The sequence below is a fragment of the Stegostoma tigrinum genome, chromosome 16 (assembly GCF_030684315.1).
Source record: "Stegostoma tigrinum isolate sSteTig4 chromosome 16, sSteTig4.hap1, whole genome shotgun sequence".
NCBI classification, from domain to species: domain Eukaryota; kingdom Metazoa; phylum Chordata; class Chondrichthyes; order Orectolobiformes; family Stegostomatidae; genus Stegostoma; species Stegostoma tigrinum.
This window is the reverse complement of record NC_081369.1, coordinates 39,540,356-39,564,860: the sequence shown is the minus strand read 5'-3', so window position 1 is coordinate 39,564,860 and position 24,505 is coordinate 39,540,356. Positions and strand designations below refer to the sequence as shown.

At 39.4% G+C, this 24,505-nt stretch overlaps 1 protein-coding gene across 6 annotated transcripts in view; it reads right to left on the bottom strand.

The window, feature by feature from the left end:
• ankrd11 (ankyrin repeat domain 11) overlaps positions 1–24,505 on the bottom strand; it is a 171,110-nt gene that overhangs the window by 17,085 nt on the left and 129,520 nt on the right. For 4 of the 6 annotated variants that reach the window (XM_048546263.2, XM_048546262.2, XM_048546264.2 and 1 more), the window contains 3 exons: positions 16,567–23,165; positions 15,176–15,274; positions 359–502 (listed from right to left, as the gene is read on the bottom strand). In XM_048546263.2, coding sequence (XP_048402220.1) covers positions 359–502; positions 15,176–15,274; positions 16,567–23,165 — 6,842 coding nt within the window. Of the gene's footprint in view, positions 1–358; positions 503–9,046; positions 9,170–11,269; positions 11,342–15,175; positions 15,275–16,566; positions 23,166–24,505 lie in introns of those variants that run through there. The other 2 variants (XM_048546267.2, XM_048546266.2) reach the window with 2 other exon arrangements.

Genomic DNA, 24,505 nt, shown 5'->3' with positions numbered 1-24,505 from the left:
GTAGGGAATGTTTTTCATTCAAGGACATTGAATAGATTACCTGGTGAAATTGACTGAACAAGTGTATCTAGGCTATTTACCTCCATGGGATAGATGCAGTTATTTCTTCATACATAAACAAGTAATATTTATAAATATCCTCTATCAATTTTTATATTTATACCAATGTTGCAGTTATGGTACAAAAAATACAAATGGTCAAAGTCTGTTTCTGTGCTATATAACTCTTTGTATGGCTTATTATTTAATACTTGGCCATCAAGTAAGAGCATGTGCTGTTTTCACAAACATCATGACATTTCAATGCACAAAATGAATCTCAAAATAAAAATAGGTAGATTAAATATTTTGCACTAACCTGGCTTTCTGATGGCATGTTGTAAACCTCAGAGTCAAGCAACATTGTGCAGGCACTAAACGGTACTGCTTGGTTTGCTATTGTCCTTGCTGCTCGACAGTGTACTCGTAGAATTTCTTGTTCACATGAAACTACTAGCTTTTCCTAATAATTAAAAATAATAATTGTGCTCAGTATTATTTAAAATAAAATATGAATATCAGCTTGTAAAATAACATCCGACTAGTAACTAAATAAAATCTTCAAGCTACAAGAAAACAATTCATGCAATTAGTTACAAATTTATTTGAATATCCCCAAATGGTCATGAGCATGATATATTATTCTCTTGAAATGAACTGCATATTGATCTCTCTTATCTTGACCACCACCCATTCTTTTGTCCAAGAAAATTTAAAGTGATTTAAATCAAACTTGACATTGGGCTTCCCTTTATGATGGAATAGTAAATGGACCAAATTGGTATACTACTCATCTACAGGAAAGTTTCAGTTTCACACTCTGTAGGAAGGTATTCAAGTTGACAGTGAGGCACGTTGATGTGGCAGAAGATAGGGGTCTCAAATCTGCATCTAACCTCCTCAGCTGACCCAAGAACCTGTGATGGTTGCAACTGATGTCCGAAAAGGAACATTTTTCTAATTCCCACCAGTAAGATCCTCCACGAAACTGAGCGTAATGTTTGCTACAAACGGAAAGAAACTGCACATATCAGTCTGCACAAAGCAACAGACAGAAAAGAAAGACAATCTGAGTGAAGAAAAAGAAGCAAAAAAGAGAGAAAAGAGCTAACTTGTAGCAATAACATTTTGTGTGGGCAGGCATGTACAGGGACACTGACTCACAAATAGCAAAGATAAATATCAGTACAGCTGTTTTGTTGAGTTGACTGTATATTGGCTAGGGAACTAGGAAAACTTACCTGTTCTTCAAAAGTAGTACCATTGGAATTCTGAAAGGCCAACTGAGCCTAAGTTTAATTTTTATCCACCAAAACAATACACCACTTCTTCAGCAATATGCTGAAACGTTCATTTAGATTGTATTTAAATCATGCAGTAAACATGAACATATGACTTTCAGAGCTGAAACCGTACTATCAACTGAGCCCAAATGACAGTACGTGACAAAGAACAAGTATATTAATGCCACTTACACACCACAGCAAAGAAAACAAATAGGATGTTTGCATCGCAAAAGTAATGTTGTATTTTCCTGCCCACTTGCATTACTGATGTCGGTAATGTCAGGAGGCTAAATATACTGAAACAAAAACACTATGCATTGTTACATCACAATACTAGTGCATTTTTGCCAGGTTGTCAGAAGAAAGGATACAGTTAGTAACAATTATACATAACTGTTCACCATTTAAGGTCTTTTCTGATCGTCTGCCCACATATGATTTGACAAATACAGGAGGATAAAACTATGTTTCTGTTTTCAAGTATGGCACAATGTTTCATGTATGTAGCTGATACATTCATAAACTAGAACCTCACAATTTGTCTAATGCTTGCAACTCAGATTCCACATGATTAGTAAGGAAAAACAATAACACTTCCAGAGAATGTGATTCTGGAGGTAGGGCGCAGCTGGTGGAAATTTAAGTAATAAATTTGAAATAAAATGCTAGTCTCATTAATTCTGACAATGAAACTACTAGTCGTCATAAGAACTCAGCTATTTCACTAATGGTTAAGGAAAGAAATCTGTTTACTTGACTCCTGATACACAGAAATGGGGGTGACTCTGAGATGCCCTGACAGGTAATTTGCTTGCATTAAACCTGAAGAATTAAATCCCAAAGCAGACACTGCTAGCCAGTCCTGCAAATTACTCCAGACTTCAGTCAAGAAAAAGAATGAAATGTGTCAGGTATAGACAGCAGGGATTAAGTGAATCCCTAGAACAGTGTGAAGACAGTAGAACTGTATTTGAGGGGGAAATCAGGAGGCCAAAAAGGGGACATGACAGCGCTTTGGCTACTAGGGTTAAGGAGAATCCAAAGGGACTCTACAAATACATTAAGGACAAAAGAGTAAATAGGGAGAGAATCGGGGCCCTTAAAAATCAGGAAGGCCACCTACGTGTGAATCCGCAAGAGATGGGGGAGTTACTATTAGTAACAAGTATTTTGCATCAGTGTTTACTGTAGAAAAGGATATGGAAGCAAGAGAGCTTGGGGAAATAAATAGCAGCATCTTGAAAATGTCCTTATTACAGAGGTGGTAATGCTGGACATCTCAAAACGTATAAAGGTGGATGAATTCCCGTGGGCTGGTCAGGTGTACCAAGAATTTTGTGGGAAGCTAGAGAAGTGTTTGCTGAGATATGTGCATCATTGATGGACATAGGTGAGGCGCCAGAAGACTGGAGATTGGCTAATGTGGTTCCACAATTTAAGAAGTGTGGTAAGGAAAAGCCAGGAAACTATAGAGTGGTGAGCCTAATATCGGTGGTGGGCAAGTTGTTGAAACAGATCTGCATATATGTGGAAAGGCAAGGACTAATTAAGGATAGCCAACATGGCTTTGTGCATGGGAATAAGAGACAACACAGTGGGGAGCTGGAGGAACACAGTAGGCCAGGCAGCATCAGAGGAGCAGGAAAGCTGATATTTTGGGTCTGGACCCTTCTTCAGAAGTTTGACTGGGGGGGGGGGAACCCTTCTTCAGAAATTTGACGGCGGGGGCGGGGGGGGGCCAGAAGGGAGGTCTCTCTTTGTGCATGGGAAATTGTGTCTCACTAACTTGAATTGAGTTTTTTGAAGATGTGACGAACAAAACTGAAAAGCAGAAAATTGGTGGACGTGATCTATATGGACTTCATAAGGCATTCAACAAGGTTCCACATGATAGCCTGGTTAGCAAGGTTTGATCATGTGGAATATAGGGACAACTAGCCATTTGGATAATGAACTGGCTCAAAAGCAGAAGACAGAGGGTGGCGATGAAGGGGTGCTTTTCAGACTGGAGGCTTGTAACCAGCAGCGTACCACATGGATTGGTACTGAGTCCACTGCTTTTCATCATTTACATAAATGATTTGGATGTGAACATAGGAGATATTTTAGTAAATTTGCAGATTACACCAAAATTGGAGGTGTCGGAGACTACAAAGGTTAGTTACCTCAGAGTACAACGGGACCCTGATCACATGGGCCAATGGGCTGAGGAGTGGCAGATGGATTTTAATTTAGATAAATGTGAGGTGTTGCATTTTGCTGCAAATCAGGGCATGACTTATGCACTTAATACCAAGATCCTGGGGACTGTTGTTGAACAAAGAGACCTTGGTGTGCAGGTTCATAGTTCCTTAAAAGTAGAGTACCCAGGTAGACAGGATAGTGAAGGTGGCATTTGGTACAATAAACAAGGGTAGGATGTATACAACTAATGTAGGACCTTGGGTAGTGTTGTAGAACAGCGGAACCATTGAGTGCAGGTACATAATTCTTTGAAATTTGCATCACATGTAGATGGGGTGCTTAAGATGATGTTTGGCAGGCTTGCTTTCATTGCTGAGTCTTTTCAGTATAGGAGTTGGGAGGTCATGTTGAGGTTGTACAGGACACTGGTAAGGCTTTTCTGGAATGGAGTCCACTTCTAGGAAGGACATTACCAAGCTGGAAAGGGTTCACAGGAGATTTACCAGGATGTTGCTGGGTATGGAAGGTCTGCGCTATAAAGAAAGGCTAGATAGGCTGGGACATTTTTCACTGGAGTGTAAGATGTTGAGAAGTGACCTGATAGACGTTTATAAAATAACGTGAGGTGCAGATAGAGTTGATGGTAGTTGGCTCTTCCCTGGGATGGGGGATTCCAAGTCTAGGGGCTACATTTTTAAGTTGAGAGAGGAGAAATTTAAAAGTGAGAGATATAGTTTTTACACAAAGAGTGGTTCGCACGTGGGATAAACTTCCTGAGGAAGTTGTGGATGCCGGTACAATTACAATGTTTGAAAGATATTTGGATAAGTACATGAATAGGAAAGGTTCGATTGGATATAGGTCAGGAGCAGGTAGGTGGGACTAGTTTACTTTGGGATTTTGTTCAGCATAGACTGGTTGGACCAAAGGGTCTGTTTCTGTGCTGTACGACTCTATTGCCTTTATTGGTCAGTACACTGAGTACAGGGCTTGGGAGGTTAAGTTGCAGCTGTACAGGACATTGATTTGACCACTTTTGGAATATTACATGCAATTCTGGTCTCCCAGCTACAGGGAGGGCATTGTAAACTTGAAAGGGTTCAGAAGAGGTTTACAAGGATGTTGCCAGGGTTGGAGGGTTTGAGCTATAGGGAGAGGCTGAATAGACTGGGGCTTTTTTCCCCTGGAGCAGAGGTATAACCTTGGAGAGGTTTATAAAATCATGAGGGGCATGGATAGGGTGAATAGCCTAGGTCTTGCCTGGGGGCGGTGTGAGAAAGGTGGAAAGAGTCCAAAACTAGAGGGCATAGGTTTAAGGTGAAAGGGGCAAGATTTAAAGAGGGACCTAAGGGGCTACTTTTTCACGTAGAGGGTGGTGCATGTATGGAATGAGCTGCCAGAGGAAGTCAAGAAGGCTAGTCCAATGACAACATTTAAAAGGCACCATAATTGAATTGGAAGGATATGGTCCAACTGCTGGCAAATGGTACTAGATTAAGATATCTGGTCAGCATGGATGAGTTCGACCGAAGGGTCTGCTTTCACGCTGTACAACTCTATGACTAGTTATGTATTTATCCTACTATATTTGGGGACTGGAACAAAAATTTAGACAGCTCTCTCAGACTATTCGAGCACAACTTGAAAGCTAAGTTCAAAAAATCTTATGTACCTTACTGCCAATATCCTGAACTCTATCAGCATCCAGGTGGGGCAGGGGATATTAAGTTAGAAGGCAGTGACCATAGGAGTATCCAGCATGATTCCAAATCTCTCAATTCCTCACAGCAAGAGTTCAAACCTTGATGATGAAATTCCCTCTCTTAGCTTGAACTTGTGTCCTCTTGTAGTTGACCTTTCCAACCTCATAAAATGTCTCTGAATATCTACCCTATCTATGCCTCTCAATTTTGTAGACCTCCATCAGATCACCCCTCAGCCTCTAACTTTCCAGTAAAAACAATCTTAGCTTATCCAACATCTCCTCATAACTTGAACGTTCCACTTCAGGCATCCTAGTAAACCTTCTCCACACCCTTTCCAAAGTATCCATATCCTTTTGGTAGTGTGGGGACCAGAACTGCATATAATATTTCAAATGTGGCCTCACTAAGGTTTTGTACAGCTATAAAGTAACTTGCCAACTTTTACGTTCAATGCCCCGGCCAATGAAGGCAAGCATGCTGTATGCCTTCTTAACCACCTTACCCACCTGTGCTGCCACTTTCAAGGGTTGTGGACTTGTACGCCAAGATCCATTTATACATCACTGCTCTGAAGGGGTCTGCCATTTATTGTATACTTTGTATCTGAACTTGATCTTCCAAAATGCATCAGCTTACATTTGTGCGGATTAAATTCCATCTTCCATTTCTTTTACCAAATCTGCAATCTACCTATGTCCTGCTGTACTCCTGACAATCCTCTTAACTATCTGCAACTCTGCCAATTTTGGTGTCATCCACAAACTTACTAATCAGGCCACCTACATTTTCCTCCAGATCATTTATATATTACAAATAACAAAACATCCCAGCACAAATCCCTGAGGAACATTACTAGTTACTGATCTCCATTCTGAAAAGCACCATTCCACTACTAATCTTTATCTTCTATATTCGAGTCAGTTTGTGTCCATCTAGCCAACTCACCCCAGACCCCATAAGACTTTACCTTCTGTACCAGCCGGCCATGAGGTATCTTATCAAATGCTTTAGGAAAGTTAATGCAGACAACATTCCCTGCTTTTCCCTCATCAATAATTCTTGTCACCGCCTCAAAAAAATACTCAAACCGGCAAAACATGACCTTCTCTGTATAAATCCATGCTGCCTATCACTAACAAGTCCATATGCTTCCAAACGTGCGAAAATCCTATCTCAGTCTTCTCCAAAAGCATCCCCACCACTGATGTCAGGGTCACCAGCCTGTAATTTCCGGGATTATCTTTTTATTTTCCTAAACAAAGAAGAGCATTGGCCTTTCTCAAATCCTATGGAACCTCACCTGAGGCCAAAGGGGATTTTATCTGTTGAAGCCCCAGCTATTTCCTCCCTTGCCTCCCGTGGTATTCTTGAATAGATCCCATCTAGCCCTGGGAACTTAACTACCTTAATGCATTTCAACCCAACACTTCCTCCTTATTATGCTGACCTGCCTAAGAGTATTCACACAACTTTCCCTTTTCCGTAATAATTCAACAACCCAGGGAAAGACCCAAGTTCTGGTACAGACATCAGAGCTGGGGCACCTTTGATCACTCTAATTTTATCTTCGGGGATCTGGTTAGCTTTAGCCCAAGTGGGTCACTTGGCGTGCCTGGAATACACATTTTTCCCTCCCAAGGTGCCTTGGAGAAACATTTAATCATGTCTTTAAGTGCTCTTTATTGGTTTTCTCGGTTATTAACACATCATCCAGAGAAATGGCAAGATGGGTAAAGTTTGTAAAATGTTCTCCATCATGCATTGGAAAACGGCACTGTCTTTTGGGCTATCATCAGCCTGTCTTGGACACATGTACAACCCTTATGGGTATTAATTGTAGCATACTTCTGGGAATCCTCATTTAATTGTAATTGCAAGTACACATGGTTCATGTCAAGCTTTGTGAAGGACAACTACCTTCACCAGCCCCCCACCCCAATTTCTGTCTCTACTTATGCAGTTAAGGCAAATGGGACCGGATAGGCCTTGCAGAATCATGTAATCGCTTCTTGATCAACATCTAAGGTGGTCTCGGCCCCTTTGATTGTTCAAGAGCTTCCTAAAAAAACTTCTGAATATTTAAGCAAGCCTTCACTCGGGCACCCATTCTCTAATTGAAATCAAGTTAAATCTTGCTAACCAATTTTCCCCATCAAGCTTGGGCCTAACCCTCAGCATCTTACGACAATCAGTGATAACTAAATCAGCTGCTTGTCACAAGAGACTGGAACCAAAGTTGTATCCTTAATCTGTGAGCGTTTCCCAGTATGTGTTCTCAGCCTGGCCAAGGTCTTATGCAAACTTAAGGGTTGGAATCCACAGTGAATTTTAGTAACGACTGGTTCCTCAACCCTGACACAGCCACACTGGTATCTAGCTCCATTAGAACTGGGTGACCATTTAACCAGATATTTATTGTGATTGTTTCTGATTTGGATGTTGCTAAGCAATTTAACTATTTCAAACCAGCTGTGGGTGAACTTTCCAGAGTGTGCACTGTCCTGGATGCTGGCCTAGGAGTTTTCTTAATCAATTCAGGCCTAGTGACATTCTTTTGCTGTCTCTTGTCTGCACTGGCAACAACTACAGTGGCCTACCAGCCTGGGTGTGAGAAAATTTTAACCGTTTGACTGAGGCTTGGCTTTGTTTTGAGGTTTTGCTGTGGGCTGTTCAGGATGTGTACTGAGTGAGGCTATGCAATTACCTTCACTCAAGTGGTGACCCCCAACCTCAGTTAGCCTGGCAATGGTGCCAACTTCCACTGACGTACCCTGTAACTCATGCTCCTCTTGCCATATTTTCTAATGACAAACCCAACTGCAGTGCCTGTTTGAAGTCCTAATGGACTTCAACTAGCAGGCGCTTCTGTGCAGTCTTATCATTAATTCCACGTATCAAATGTTCTCTCAAGTATCTCACTTAGGGTTGAATAAAAGCCAGATGCCTCTGCCAGTCTCGTCAAAAATCCTGAGACAGATTTCCCTGGTTCTAAAACTGCCGAGTAAAACCAATAGCATCTCAGAATTAGATGAGGCATGGGGTGATAATATTCCTTAGCTAAATCCATCAAGTCTTGAAAAGCTTCAGTATCTGGTGCCTCAGGGAACCTTAGAGTTCTAATAACCGAAGCAGCTGCGAGTACAGAAGAAGTCAGGAGAATTACACGTTGGTTTTCAACTGCCCCAATGTCACTCGCCCAGAAAAACAGCACATTCTTGCCACACAACGGGCCCAGTCTTCAACAGTCAAGCTTCCCAAATAGCAAATGACACCTGAAAAACTTACCCGAACTCAAAGGTGACTGTTGTAAGTGAATCTCTATGTTTTTCTCTTGTCACCACTGAAATAACTCCACGAAGCTGGTATCCTGTCACCAAGTCACTCTTTATTTACATGTGCTCAGTACATGACACTGACCAGTTAGCAGAGTTGGCTCCAAGCTGGAACAGAACCACTCCTGTTTGTAACTGTCAGCCAAGACTTCCTGATTGGACCAGGTTAACTGCCCCAATCAGGGAACTCATATTTTATGATTTCTATCCAGTTGACCTCATTCCAACCACCACAGTATAAATCTATTTCCATTACTGCATTTACTTGTCTGTAATCTGTGCACGACCTAGTCAACTCATCTAGTTTAGAAACTCTAACTGCTTTGGCATCACAGTTAATTCTTTCATCTCTTTCTCTTTCAAAAAGTCTTTCCTTAATCTATGTTAATGAATTGCTAATCATATAACCACAGATCAATACAAATGGACTAAACCCAGTCAATTCATTTGCAGAATTTCTTGTAGCAAACAGTAAGAAATATAATTCTTTGCCTTAATCCTGTGGCATTCTTGACAATTCGTCTTAATCATTGTTTTGAGAAGCTGCTGGTGTCTGTCAAAAGTTCCCTGTGTTGGGAATGATGTGCAGTGGACTTCACTTTCTTGTACCCAAGCTGACGTGCTGAAAATGTTTAGACAAAGTTAGAACATTGGTCTGACTGTATTTCAATTGGTTGTCCATAACAAGTAAAACAGTTGAGTTAATTGTATCACTACTACCTCAGCTGTAATGGTACTTAAAAGGAATAATGTCTAGAAATCAGGTTGTCATATCAATAACTTTAAGATCATATTGGTGTCTAGCTTTTATTCTCAGTAATGGCCCTAGAAAAAAAAATGGATATTAAAAGGTACCAGTTATTCTTATTGTTGATATTTTCCCATAACTTGACACGTATGGCATATTTTACAAAATTTCACTGCGTCCTTACAAAATCTTGGCAAGGAAAATTTCTTCTCTATTGATGCTTATATTTTTTGTATTCCTACATATCCTGCCATGGGACTTTCACATGCAACTTGTGCAAATCTCCTTGTAATATTTGGGTGGATCCATTAACTGATGAATAATTGTCCATTCCTCATCTGCAGAGCTTTGAAGGCATCTCACTTCATCAGTACTTCAAGGATAATATAACTCTCCAGAATTCCTTCACTCTCAGGTTCAATGAGTTATTAACTTTCTTAACTGTAGGTCTGATTTCTGACCCTCAATAAAAGAAGATAAACAAACGCTTCTTCTGAATTAACACTATGCTTACAGAAAGTTTCAGTTAGTCTAACATCTTCTCGTAGTATTACACTGACCTCTTGTGACTTTGTTTCGCCATTGTTCTGGTCACCAGACACAATGAAAAATACCTGTAGCATGTTGCAATAACTCTTCTATCTCTTTAACCTCACTCATGACTTCCTGGGAAGATAGGTTATGTCATAACTTATACTGCAATCAAATCATTACCAAGGAACAAGTCAACTCTGTACAGCGTTATTTCTGAACATTAACCACTGCCACTGTTGTAGACATCAAATCACGCTCTAAGTTTGTACATAGAGCAGGCAGTACTCCTCACTTATCTCCTTTATTAAAACTTTGGCTGTTAATGCACTTTCTGGAGGAAAATCTCTGTCCTCCTCCAGCACAAGTGTTTGATAACTTACTGTTTTCCTTAATCTTGTTATACACTTAGCTGTATCATTTGGAGAAAAAGGGGTCATTGTTTCTTTTGTCAGGAATCCTTTGTATCGTTCAGGAACCTTATTAGCCTTTTTTGCAATCATTCAGTCTTATGTTGTCTCAAAACAGTAGTTAAAGCTATAATCTGATCTGTACTATTTCACTTGCCAAGTTCCTTTTTCGAACTCACTCTCATGAATCCCAAGTCGTCCCATGGGCCTGTCACACAACTTCCAGCCTTCTAAATTAAGGTATGACACTTCAGTGCAAAGCAAGTACTTTGGCCTTCAATTTGCAACTTCATTCTCAGCAGCATTTGGGGGCGGAAGAGTGTTTGAGGTGTGTGTCTGTGTGTGTGGAGGGGGAGAGAGAGAGAGAGAGACAGACAGGCAGGCAGGGAGGGAGAGACAGACAGGCAGGGAGGGAGAGACAGACAGGCAGGGAGGGAGAGACAGACAGGCAGGGAGGGAGAGACAGACAGGCAGGCAGGGAGGGAGAGACAGACAGGCAGGCAGGGAGGGAGAGACAGACAGGCAGGCAGGCAGGGAGAGACAGACAGGCAGGGAGAGACAGACAGGCAGGGAGAGACAGACAGGCAGGGAGAGACAGACAGGCAGGGAGAGACAGACAGGCAGGGAGAGACAGACAGGCAGGGAGAGACAGACAGGCAGAGAGGGGGAGAGAGAGACAGACAGAGAGAGGGAGAGAGAGACAGACAGAGAGAGGGAGAGAGAGACAGACAGAGAGAGGGAGAGAGAGACAGAGAGGGAGAGAGAGACAGAGAGAGAGAGACAGAGAGACAGAGACAGAGAGACAGAGAGAGAGAGACAGAGAGAGAGAGACAGAGAGAGACAGAGAGAGACAGACAGAGACAGAGAGAGACAGAGAGAGACAGAGAGAGACAGAGAGAGACAGAGAGAGACAGAGAGAGACAGAGAGAGACAGAGAGAGACAGAGAGAGACAGAGAGAGACAGAGAGAGACAGAGAGAGACGGTGGTGGTTAGCTTTATGAATCAGATCATAATCGCCAGCCATTCTGCTGCAAGTCTAGCAGTTGTGCCTCTCTGGTCTTCAACATATTTTCATTAGTGAACCAGAAGGGTTTTGCCAACAATCTGCAAAAGATTTCATGATTATCACTACTTTGTTAGTTCCAGATATTTATTGCATACTTTTTTTTGTAAAACATCATACTCCTTAGAAATCTTCTGACAGTGATGTCAACTTGCTCTGCATGGGCAATGACCAGGTTTCCTTCACTCACTTCTCTTTGCTATTTTCTCAAATTACAAATTTCTTTTGCTGAAATTTTGATAGGGTCAATACAAATATTTCTCCACTGTACTTTACCTTATGATTACATCATTCCTCATCAGGCTTCCTTAAGTACCTAACATCTGTTTCTTAAACTGAAACAATTTAAGCTAGTATTCCCTCTCTTACTCTTTCCCTTTTCTCTATGCATTGTTCTCTGCTTGGAATCTCTAGTTCTAGCCTCTTAAATTTACTTTCTTGTGACTTTTCTTCTCTCTGAAATTCAAGTTTTTTAGGGTCCATGTCTTTTCCATGTTCAAACTGCTTGAGCTGAAACTGAATTCTCACCAACTCAAGTGATACAGAACTTGGTGTATCTAGACCCCTGTACTTCCAACAACCCCAGATGCTTTACAATATTTGGCTGATCTCAGTCTTCGTGATTCTGGCAGGCAGTTGTAGCTCTAGCTTGTTTACCAATTCTATCAGTCAGGCTTTTGTTAATTCTTGTAAATCCATCAGATGCAGATCCTTTGCCTGCAGATGATTTTTCTATTTCAATGTGCAATCTTATTTTACTATAAGTGACCTAGTATTGTTTTTATCCTTTACCAATTAGCCTTACTCCACATTTAATCTTATGTTTCCCTCGTTCAAAGCCCCCTAACATGACTTAACGGTAAGTGTCAGCTGATATTTAAACCCCACTCTTCCACAAGCCATCAAAAATGTGAGAATAACCAACTAAACCATCAAAACGATCTGCTTTACTGACTCCTATTCAGAACTAAAACAATTCACACCAGATGGGAGTCATTAACAGAAAAAAACCCATCTACTTATTGTAATACAGTTAACGTTAACAAACGACAGGAAAAAAAAAGCTACTGTTTTGCTAGATGATTTGAACAATACCCCCTTTAAAACCCTGAATACACATACACATTCACAAATAAAACAAAAAAGGCAGCTGGGTCGATACAAAAGTTATTGGTAGGAAAATATAGACAGGGAACCAAAATCTGAAAATCAAGTCGAAATCACAAGGGTGGGCGACAAAGTCTCTCAAGGTTCCAGTTTAATTTAGCAACAATGACGCACTGTTGCATGTACAGTGATGATTGTTCTCCAATCCCATAGGTGATTTAGTGAACTTTGGTCGTGCATTATTTTTTCAGTTTATAAGTTAGCTTTTCAATCACACTGACAGAGAGATAGATACAGGTTGTGCACACCAGCTTGGAGGTCTCTAGTTGCTTTGCAATCACAGATGCATAGCAAACTACACTTTAGTTAGTCCACAGATTGTCATCAGACAGTTTCTGCTCAACTCAAAAATTACTGGTGCCACTCTCTCAAAGTATCCAAATCACTCATGAAAAATCATGTACTTTTGCATAGGTAATAATCTGCACCACTTGATTTTTCAAAGTTCAAATACGAGGAGAGTTTTCCAACTACACAGGAGTGTCCAACTTCCACTTCAGTTTACAGTCCATCAAGGTAAAATGTTGTCCCTCACATCAGTCAAACTTGAGCCCCAAATCTTTAAGCTGTCTACAGACTGTTTTGAAGGCTCATACAGTAATTCAATTTGGACAGAAAAATCCTTTGATTTGGGTTTCAGTCAATTCAATTCACTCCATATGATATCAAGAAATGGCTGAAGGTATTGTATTGATGGTTCGGCAACAACCTAGCTGTGGTACTGAAGATTTGGGCTGCAAGACCAGCTCTTAGACAAACCTTTCCAATATGACTACAATTGTGGCATCTTCCTGACAATGTGGAAAATTGTCCAGTACATCATGTCCTCAAAAAGCAGGGCAAATTTAGTTCAGCCAACCTTTCAATCAGTTTACCTTTACTCCTAAAGCCACGGAAAGTATTAGTGACAATGCAATCAGACAGGAATAACCTGCATACCTATACTCAGTTTGGCCTTCATCAGGGTTACAACTTCAGACATCATTTTATGCCTTTGTCCAATTATGAACGAAAGAACTGAATTGGAGAGATGAAACTAGAGTGAATGATGTTGCTAAAAGGCAACATTTAATAGACGTGACATCAAGAAGTGCCAGTAAAACTGAAGTTAACGGTAATCAGTGGCAAGAGTCATACCTAGCACGAAGGAAGATAGGGTGGTGGTAAGAGATCAATCCTCTCAACCCCAAGGAATCAATTAAGGTGCTCCCAAAGCAGTGTCTTGGGCTCAGCTATCTTCAGCTGTTCAATTACATTGTGTGAAAGGACAGAAATGGGATTGATGTTCACCAATGGCTGCGGTATTCAGTAACAAGCCTCAAAAGATGCATTCAGTCCATGAGCACACCAGCAAGATTTGGGCTGGTAAGCAACAAGTAACAATCAGATCACGTAAGTACCAGAAAACGAACATCTCTAGCGAGAGCAAAGCTAGCCATCATCACTTGACATTCAACAACAATATCATCGCCACATACCTTACTGTCAACATTCTAAGAATTGTCATTGACAGAAAATGAACTGGGCCAGCAATATAAATACTGACTACAAGAACAGTCAGAGGCTGGGAATTCTTGATAATTAAATCATCATTTGACTCCCCAAAGCCTGTCAAACAACTGTAGGTCCAGTTTGAGAGAGAACACCCTCCACATATCTGGAGGAATGCTGGTCCAATATCACTTGAGCGGCTCAACACTTTTCAGGACAAAGTAGCCAGTTGATTGGCACTGCATCCAGTACCTTAAGCATTCACTCTTCTACAACAGGCACTAGGCAGGAGCAGTACTTTGCCCAGACAAGATGCACTGCAGTGACCCACCATGGCTTCTTCTAAAAATCACCTTTCAAACCCATTTACCTTTACCAACAAGTACATGGGCAGTTTGTGCTTGTAACCACCATCAGCATGTGCAATTTTCTTCCCAGTCATACATTACCCTGAAGTTTCACTAGCGCTTAAGCAGAAACCTGAACCTCCCTCCTTAGCGCGTTATTGACATATCTATACCACATGAACTGCAGTGGCTCAAGACAGGTCATTACTGCTTTAAAAAGTCGGAAATAAATGCTGGCATTGCCAATAACACTTATTTGTGGAATAAATGTAAAAACAAACAGCAGCGTGGCTGAACGTGTTCTTTAGAAGTGGACACAATTACATGACCATTGAGAACCAAAGAGCAAATATCTTGACTCCTCCATCTTTTCTCTGTATCCTTGCTTTTTCCAGTCTTGTTTTATTGTAGACAATACTTCTGATAATAAAAATTATGAGACTACTAACCTAAATTTCCTCTGCAATATGGCAGGAAGATGGAATGCAAGTGATCTAAGAATTATAGATAACTCTGGGATATAATGCTGTTGTCTTTGTTGGATAGGAGCTAAATTGGAGGTCTAATGTAGAAGATAATTAGAAATCTGAGGAAATATGTAACTTCATACTATAAGTGGGATCAAATGCTATGGAACTGCCACTTTTCACAAGTCTGTTTTATGGAAGTCTCCTAAAAGGTTCCCCAATAAATCGGAGTAAATTGTATGAGATCTGCAACAATGGCAGTAACTAAATCTGTCATTCACACACAAAAACACTCAAATCTTACAAGATAATCAGTATTACCCTTTAATAACTTTTAACAGTTATAGAATGACAAAATCAAGAATAATTCAGAAATAAATTTGTTCAAAGGAACATAATTTACCCGCTCAATGCTGTGCTGTAGGCGTAGTTTGCCACGCACTGCTTCCTGATGCCTGAAAAGTTCCTTCAGTGGTTCACACAAGGATGGAGGTGGTGCAATCTATGAAATTGAAAGTCATGGGCATTTAAAGGGGCAGAGGTCTTGCACATGTTTAACCATTTAAATTAATATTTTTAAGGACAGTTAACAAATACTGCAAAATAGCTTTATATATACCTTTTTATTTACTCTAGATATGATTGTTAACATGAATTCAAATGTGTGTTATTTATGCTTCTGCCAAAAGATTTCAAATGACTTATTCTACATCAACATCATAAAAAACAAACAGTTGCTTGACACACATTTTTGTATCTTAACTGGCTAAGCTTTAAAAGTCCTTCAAAAAAGTGTTAGCGAGTTGCTAGAATATTTAAAGTTAATACCTAGGCAATAATTTGTAATGAAATGTATTTTCTTTCTTTACTCTTTCATTACATGTGGGCATTGCTAGAAAGACCAGCATTTTTTGAATAACTGCCCCTGAACTGAGTGGCTTTCTGGGTCATTTTCGACAGCTACTGTGGTGGAATTAATAGCAGAGCCCAAGCTTCTAGGTTAGTAGTTCAGTGACATTACGTACATCACTGTCCCCCCATACTATACATAAATTGATACAGACAATGTAAAATCAAATATAGCCTCAATTTTAGAAAATGAATTGCATGAACAAATTCTTGTTATTGATACATATTATTTTGAGGAACAAGATTTGAATTTTCACAGAAAGGAGGTCAGGAGCCACCAATGAGGGCAAGGAGTGAAAGTCAGCCAAGAATTGACAACTGAACAATATCCAGTGACAGTTTATGATGTTTCTTCTTAAAATGCATATGGAGTTGGACAATACTGTGATCTTTCAGAACTGTTAACACACTCCATTCTTGGATGGTTAATTTCTTTTATTCATTCATGGGATGAAGGTGTTGCTGACCAGGTAGCATTTATTGCCCATTCCTAATTACCCAGAGTGCAGTTGAATCAGCCACATTGCTGTGGGTCTGGAACCACATGTAGGCCAGACCAGGTAAGGATGGCAATTTCCTTCCCTAAAGGACATTAGTGAATCAGATGGGATTTTCTGACAATCGACAATGGATCATCATTGGACTCTTAATTCCAGATTTTTTTTAAAAATTGAATTCAAATTTCACCATCTGCCATGGCGAGATTCGAACCCAGGTTCCCCAGCCATAGTACCACTAGACCATCACCTCCCCAATTAATAATAATAAACTGGCTTACACTATGAAGACATGTCATTTGGACCAATCCACCAGACCACAGAATGGCACCTATGAAGGGGAAACGGAGCAAAAAATATTTTACAAACTGATCAAGGTTCTACTTACCACTGGGATATGGAGCTTGCTGAGAGGTTTTCCATCCAGCAAGTAAGAGCCAGTATACGTGACATATTCAGCATAGCACTGAGGGGCTTGTGGGATAATACAGCACAAGATTTTACGCTTTTCTTCAATTTTTTTACGAATTTGAAGGTATTCAAAATAGGGATTTGATCGATCACTGTGATATGGTTCAATCTCATCCAATTTAATTGCATCAACAATAGCTGCCAATGTTTGTTGAATTATTTCTCGAGTTTGCTGTGCTGATGGGTTGAGAATCATTGGTTGATGATTTGCACGAGGGATTTTTCGCTTGCGTGGATGCTGCACTTGTGCATCATCCTCATCCATAACTCGCCCTTTTGCTTTACCTAATTGAGCTGGAGCTGTATCCTTCTCCATAGCTATAGCATTATTTTGTTTGATTTGATTAGCCAACATTTGTGCTCTGTTCCTTGTAATTCGTTGAGGAACCTCTTCTGCTTTGATCGGCTTCACAGACTCAATTACTGGTTTTGCCGTCATCTCTGTAGTTACTTTGAAAAGAGTGCCATTTGGCAAAGAATTCTGAGTAGCATCCACAGATTTGTCTTCAAATTCAGTGTGTGATTCAGCATGCTGCACTGAAAGCAACTGAACATTATTCTCCCCAATATCTTCAGCTTTCACAGAAGCCTTTTCTATTGTTAGGTTACTGTCACCATCTGCAATGTTATCATCTACTAGTGTAGGTTCCATCTTTAGAACCTTACTATTAGCTCCATGCTCTTCCCCTGATGACAAAGGAGGATAATCTATAACTCCAGTACTAGTATTCACAGCTGCAGAATCATTAACATCAGGTATTTCAGCAAGCTCATCAGATTCAGGCTCTGTCATTTCAACAAGTGGATCTTCTTTATCCTGTATTGGCAGCATTGGAAGTGAGAATGGTCCCAAATCAAGATCATCTATTGAATTTGGAAAAGGATCATTCCATAAGGGTTCTTCCTGGTCTTCAGAAGTAATATTCTGGTGTAGCTGAATGCATTTTTCTGAATTAATTGGTTCCTGTTGGTTTTCAGGAGCTTGAGTCACATTACTCACACATTTTTCAGGAAGTGGCTTGCAGGAATCACTTGGTGAATCTGTTCTCCCAGGAGAAGAACAGATAGCACCATCTAAAGCTGATGAGTGTTCCATTTGCTCGACACATGTCATATTACCTCCGTCTCCATCCTGCCCCAAGTCAGGGGCTGATATTGGACACTGGATAGGGGATTCAGGAAAAGGAGATGAAACAGCTGGCATGACTGCAGTATTCATAGCTTCTGAAGGACAAAGGCGTTTGGAGGGTTCACCAAGAGATACTTGAGGTGGCCTCAGTTGCAACTCAGAACCCACTGACCAATTCACTGAATGATCCAATGAATTAGCCACAGGACTCAGACTCAGTTGTTCATATGTTCTGTGCGGAGAAGCTGGATAGCTTAGTTTATTCTGGACAGACCCGTTAGGAGCATATACATCACCAGATGTAGGCAGAAAGCTGGCACTTAAAGCTGAATTAGTAGGAGAAGTCTGGGGACTATTTGTTTGCTGTTCTGAAGAATCTAATGGCAAACCGAAGTCAGTAACTAAACTATCTAGAGTTGGCTCAAGTTGATCATATCTGTGTGATTGCAAAGCTTCTGTCTGCAAATGATTAAGTACACTTTCAGGTGAAGGGCTAAAATTATCAGTAAATGATTTGGCCACTCTAGAATGAGACTGCTCCAGATGTGGTGAGGAAATCCCATACTCAGGGGAAACATACGATGGGGACAAGCCAGAGAACCTCTCAGACTGAACAACGGACTTCTCCTCTACTGGCTGAGGAATAGAAGCATCATAATCTGCTGAAGCTGGCATACTCTGTTGCCTGTAGAATTTGTCAGAATTAATGTTAACTTGATCTTCTGCTGGCCTTCTGGCATCCACTGACAATGATCGATACAACCCAGGAACAGAGCTGGTTGGATCTGAATTTTCTTGAATGTTAGTGGGGGTATTTAGATATCTATCAAAAAAAGGAGAGCAAGCATTCATAGATATTGTGGAGATGGCCACTGAATTGTGGGACTCTATTCCTTCAAACAGATCAGTAAGATCTTCATTCACACAGTTAGGTGTATGGGGTGCTGGCAGCAAATCCTCATAGCTTGGACATGAAACCACTGGAGTCAGTTTTGGAACACCTGTGGGTCTATCTTGATCAGATCTCGGTGAAGCAGTCAAATTCTCCTTCAACCCAGGTAGCCAATCTTTTGTATCGGGACCAGAAACTGGCTGAGATTTTGTATCTGGAGATATAATTTGACATTGTGCTTGATCTTTGATTTTTCTGTCTCTTTGTTGAGACTCAATTGAGCCCTTTTTAGTTGGCATATCAAAGTTTCTCCTACGTACTTCTTCTGCATTTCGGAATTTCTCTCTTAACTTGGGATCACCTGATCTGTGCCTTAGCTTCTCTTTTAGTTTCATTCTTTCCTTATGCTTTTTGTGACGTTCTTCAATTTCTAGATCTTTCTGGCTTAGCATGCGCTCAAAGCTGGTCATCATCAGATCTCCATCAACTAAAAGCTTTTCCTTGGGTCTGCTGTCCTTACGGAAAACTTCTTTTGGCGGGTTTAGTTTATCATTTTCACCCATTCTAAACTTAACAGATTCATTTTTATCCTTTTCTGCACCATCTTTGATTTTTTCTTTTTGTTTAATATCATGATTTTTGAAACAATCATCTTTTGATTTTTCTTTGTTCCCATGTGGCTCTCTAACTATTGAGAGAGAGTCTTTGAGTCCAGACTTTTGTTCTTCTTTTGAATGTTTGCAAGTCATGGTTAATTCAGCATGTTTTTCCTTGTGCTTTTCCTTGTCATCTTTTGATTTGTCCTTGTGTTTCTCTTTCCTTTTTTTATCCTTATCCCTCTCCTTACTGGAGACCAAACCTTTTTCTGATTTTTTAGACAACTCCTTTTCAGACTCACTCTTGTCTTTTTTCTCATTTAACACAGCATCCACACTTTTGTCAAGCTCATCTTCTTTCTCAACTTTTAGAAAATGGCTTAGCAAATCACTCTCAGACATTAAGGGTTCTCTTTCAAATGTTGAACCTTCTCTTTTACTCGCAGAATCTCTGAATTCCTCAGACTTATCTCGTTTCTCTCTCTTTATTTTCTCTTTCTCATGATTTTTCTTTGATGATGAAGATGAATGCCTATTTCTTTCCTTTTCTTTATTCTTTTCATGTGTGTACAAAACGAAAAGAGAATCCTTTGCTTTTTCCTCTCCAATATCATGTTCAACGTTTGAAACATCATTAAAACTGCACACTGCAGAATCATGTGCTCTTTCTGCAAAACTGTCAGACGAAATTTCACTGCTCTTGTCATTGGAATCATCTTTCAATTCACTAAAAGTTGTAGCTGGCAGTTTTTCTGGGCATTTTTTTTCCTCTTCTATAATATTTCCTCTTGAAAGCCTCTTTTCCTTCAATAAAAGTTCTTTGTCAGTTTTTTCCCTGCCCTTAGCTTTCAACTTTTCATCGCTGGAATGTCTCTTTTCTACCTTTTCTGGAGGCTTCAGCTTGAATTTCTTTTCTAGGTTTGAATTTGTTAACATGCTGTCCTTCCTTTCTTTAAATTTATCACCCAGTTCTTTGTCCTTTTTCTCTTTCTGTCTTTCAGACAAACATTTTTCTTTCTTATCTTTCCCACTATCTGAAATTTTGTCCTTTTTCTTATCTTTCAATTCTTTATCTTTATGCTTTTCTGCTGAATGTTTGTCAACTGAGCATCTTCTCTGTTTGTCAGAGAAAAGTGGCTCCCTCTCTGCCTTCGTCTCTTCCTTTTCAGGTTGAGTGTCACTTCTACACATCTGATTACTTTCAAATTCACAATAATGTCCCTCATCACCACTTTCATCTGTGAAGATGTCATTTGCTCTGCTCTGCCAGCATTTCTCCTTTCCTAGTTCCAGATCCATTCCTTTTTGTTTATCTATTTTGTCTTTATCCTTTCTTTCTGGAACATCTTTATCTTTTTCGGTATATTTCTCCATTACAATTTTCTCTCGTTCTTTGTTCACCTCTGACATTTTTCTATCCTTGTCTCGGCTGAAAAGATCTTTGTTCTTTTCTTTTTGTTCTCTTTTGTCTTTGAAACTACCTGGCTCTCTGTATAGCTTTTCTCGATCAATATCTTTGTCTTTCAAGAATTTATCAATCAGGCTTTTCTCTATTTTTTCCTTTTCAAATTCCAACGAAATTTTCTCCTTAGACTTATCTTTATGCTTTTCCATTTTTATTCTGTCCTTCTTTTCAGGTGCGTCTTTCTTGTCTTTCTCTTTCCCAGAATAATGTCGTTCCCTTGCTTCGATAATTCTTCCAGTGAAATCACTTTCAGGCTTATCTTTGAAGAAACATTCACTCCCAAACTCTCTTGGATCACCTTTCGAGGCATCTTCTGGTTTTCCTTTAAGATCTTTCCTCTCCTTGCTGTATTCAGAAACATTATCTTTCCTATCTTTAATGTTTTCAAAGGTATCTTTATCTTTTCGGTCCTTAGCACTTTCAGTGGAGTCTTTTCTTTTTTTCTCCTTCTCCAGAGGACATCCTTGTCCTGACTTATGTTTATCAGATGGGTCCTTTTTTTTCTCAGCGCTTTTTTCTACATAATCTCGATCTTTCTTTCTCATGTCTTTATCATGGTGCTTTTCATTTAGTTCTCGCTTTTCTTTTAACTTCAATTCCTTTTTCCTTTCCTTACTTTCTTCCTTCATTGTTTCAACAACCAGTTTACCAACTGCGCCATCTTTGTGTTCCTTTAAGTCTTTGATTGGAATACTCCAATTATCTTCTTTTAAATCAGAGAAAGAAGAATCAGAGGATAAATCTGAACACCATTTGTCTTCATGGTCGGACACACTGAACGCATCATCATCTAAAAACGGATTCCTGATTTTCAGATCCTCATAGTCCAACTCCTCTTTGCGAGTCTTTTCCTTTTTTAGTTTTTCCTTGTCATCTCTAAGCGTTCTGTCTTTATCGGATTTTAGATATTTCTCACCTTTTGAAAATTTGTCTTTTGCCTTTTTCTTTTTATCATCTTTGTGGATTTTGAGCTTTTCTTCTTTTGAATATTTTTCTTTCTCTTTAAAATATTTTTCTTTATTGACTTTGGACATTTTCTCTTTCTCTTCTTTTAGAGATTTGTTGCTATCTTTAGTGACATCGCGAACTTTCTTTGTTAGCTTTTCTTCTTTACAGGTTTTCACTACATCATCTTTAAGTAACCAGTCTTTTTCTTCAGGTTTGACTTTAAAAAGTTTTTCTCTTTCTTCCTTCTTCAATTCTTCTTTGTCATGTTTAACTACTTTTACTCTATCAATTAAAAGATTTTCATTTTCTGGACTTAAAGATTTGTCTGCTCTTTGCTTAGACTCCTCCATATCTAAACTCTCAGCTTTTGAGAATTTATCATGCTCTGTCAGAGAGCTCTGAGACTTCCCTTTCTCCTTTTCTTTTATTTTGTGCCTGTGCTTCATTTTATGCTTTTTAATAACTTTGCCCTTCTTATCAAATTTCCGAACTATTCCATCAGTGTTCAAAATCTTAAAGATATCATCAGTCACTTTCTTTTCTACAACATCTCCATCAATCAGACTTTTCTTTTTATGAATTTTCACTTCTTTTGTTTGTTTAATAGACTCTAAACTTGAATCTCCTGAAGAATAATCAGATTCACTTGTGAGTCTTGTTCTCACAGACTCTGACAAAGAGCTCACATCAGACCACACTGGTGACATGTTTGATTTCCAACTATCAGTTCGCCAAGGTTTAGAATGGTGTTCTCCAAGAATGGGAATATGCTTTGAGGACACATAGCTTGCTTGAGAAGTAGTGCAGGATGCAGAAAGTGAAGTGAACATTGTTGATTCTTTCAGGCTCATAAAAGACTCCTTCATGCTAATTCCACTCTGTATGGAACCTTTATCCTCCTCATCGCTTTCTGAGTCATCACCATCTGTTGCAGATGAATTGAATAGGTCTTCATCCTTACCCAATCTAACTTCCTCGTTTTTCACTTCTTTTCTCCATTTTTTTTTCACTTTAGATTTTTCCTTTTGCTGCTTTTTTACCAGTGACTCCCTTTGTTTAGAACTTGCATTCGGCAGACTAGCGTGCGCTAAAGGCCTGCTAAGAGGAGGAGAGAAACGTATTAATCGATCTTCTTCATCCGAACTGTTGGTGTCAGATAATATACGTCGTGGAGTTTTCTTTGGTGTTAGAAGGGAACTTTTAGAATAGGTTTTTGTCTCTAATTTAGGAATAGAAATGCAATTATTTATTTTTATGTCCTTTCGATAATCTTTCTTCAGCAAATGTTTGTCATCAACAGGTGGTATTCTATCTTCCTCATCATCCTCATCAAATTCATACTCATCCTTGACTGGTGTTATTGTTTTAGATGACTCTTGTCGCTTGATTTTGTGCCTTAGGCCCTTCTCAAATTCTGAGTCTGTGTTATTACCATCAATTGAACTGGACGGTGCCATGGAGGGAGCATCTTCATCTTCTGAAGTTTCTATGTGACAATAAAGTGCATATATATCAATCAATAAGATACACATATAATTTTACAAAACCACTTTTTGAAAAAGTTTCAGTAAAGATGATGCACAACCTTTTTTAAAGTTGCTCTTGCTAAGATAAGACTAGTCTTCTGTGTGGCTCCTTGTCATAACACTTGAACTCCATGCTTATTTTCAGAGTAAAAACATTTGAGATGATGAACTTGAATAGTTTCTAATCATACTGGAGGACAGGGGAAGTTGTCTTTGGCAGGAATCATGACAGAAATGGGGGGAAAAAAAAGCAAGAAATCTTACACCTGCTATCCCTTCATCAGAACATATGCAATAAAGTTGCATAAATGAACAATCAGTTCAACAGCACTGACTATTCTGTCCATAACAGAAATTAGCCACCAGTAAATTTAATAGTAATTGAGGTGCAGGAATAGCCAGAATGTGAAACTCACTGTAACAAGCAGTAATTGAGGCCTTCACATGAAGACATTTAAAAGGAAGTCAGATAATACGAGGCAGAATGGAACAGAAGTGTATTGACAGGCTTAAACTGGGTAGGATAGGAGAATTTCTTGCAGTGGGCCAGTGCAAGTAACAGCTAAATGGAATGTCTGAGGTATCAAACAAAAAATTCAAAACTGACACTTAGGAATAAATAGTCGGAACAATACCAACAATCTTTCAATTTATGATGGGGTCATGCACAGTAGAAATGCGAGTTATCCATTTGTTGTATTATTCAAAAACTAAAGAACTGTTGTATCTAATGAAACCGCTGGCTGATGGAGCATTTACAATACTCAAGTTTAATTGTTTGAGGACTGAGGCTGTAATAAAAAAAACAGAACTGAAGATTAAAGCCGATGTATTTTAAAATATGTAGAAATAATCATACTACAAGGTGAAAGTCATTCATACCATAGAGCCTTGACAAAGCCTTGAAGCAGCAATCCAAACAGCTTAACTTCTTTTTCAGTCCCTGCTCTTTCCCCCATAATGCTGATACTTACAGACTGCAAACTGTTTTGAACGTATGTACATTTCCATATTGAAAAATTCAATGTTTTATGAATGAACCTTTGCGCACGAGGTGAACTTCTGTATCAGTACTCTATCAAAGCTTGAAACCGTTTTTGATCCAGTTTTTCTTAAATCAAAAACGGGTTGAATCTATTTTAAACTGGAATCTGTCAACTTTAATCTTGAATAAAATTAGTGTAATAATAGATTCAAAAATCTTTCAATTGATAGTGTGAAGATATTCATTTCAAACGCAGTTTACACTCATTTGACAACATGAACAGCTTTAATTTGATTTACACAAACTGCAGGCCCA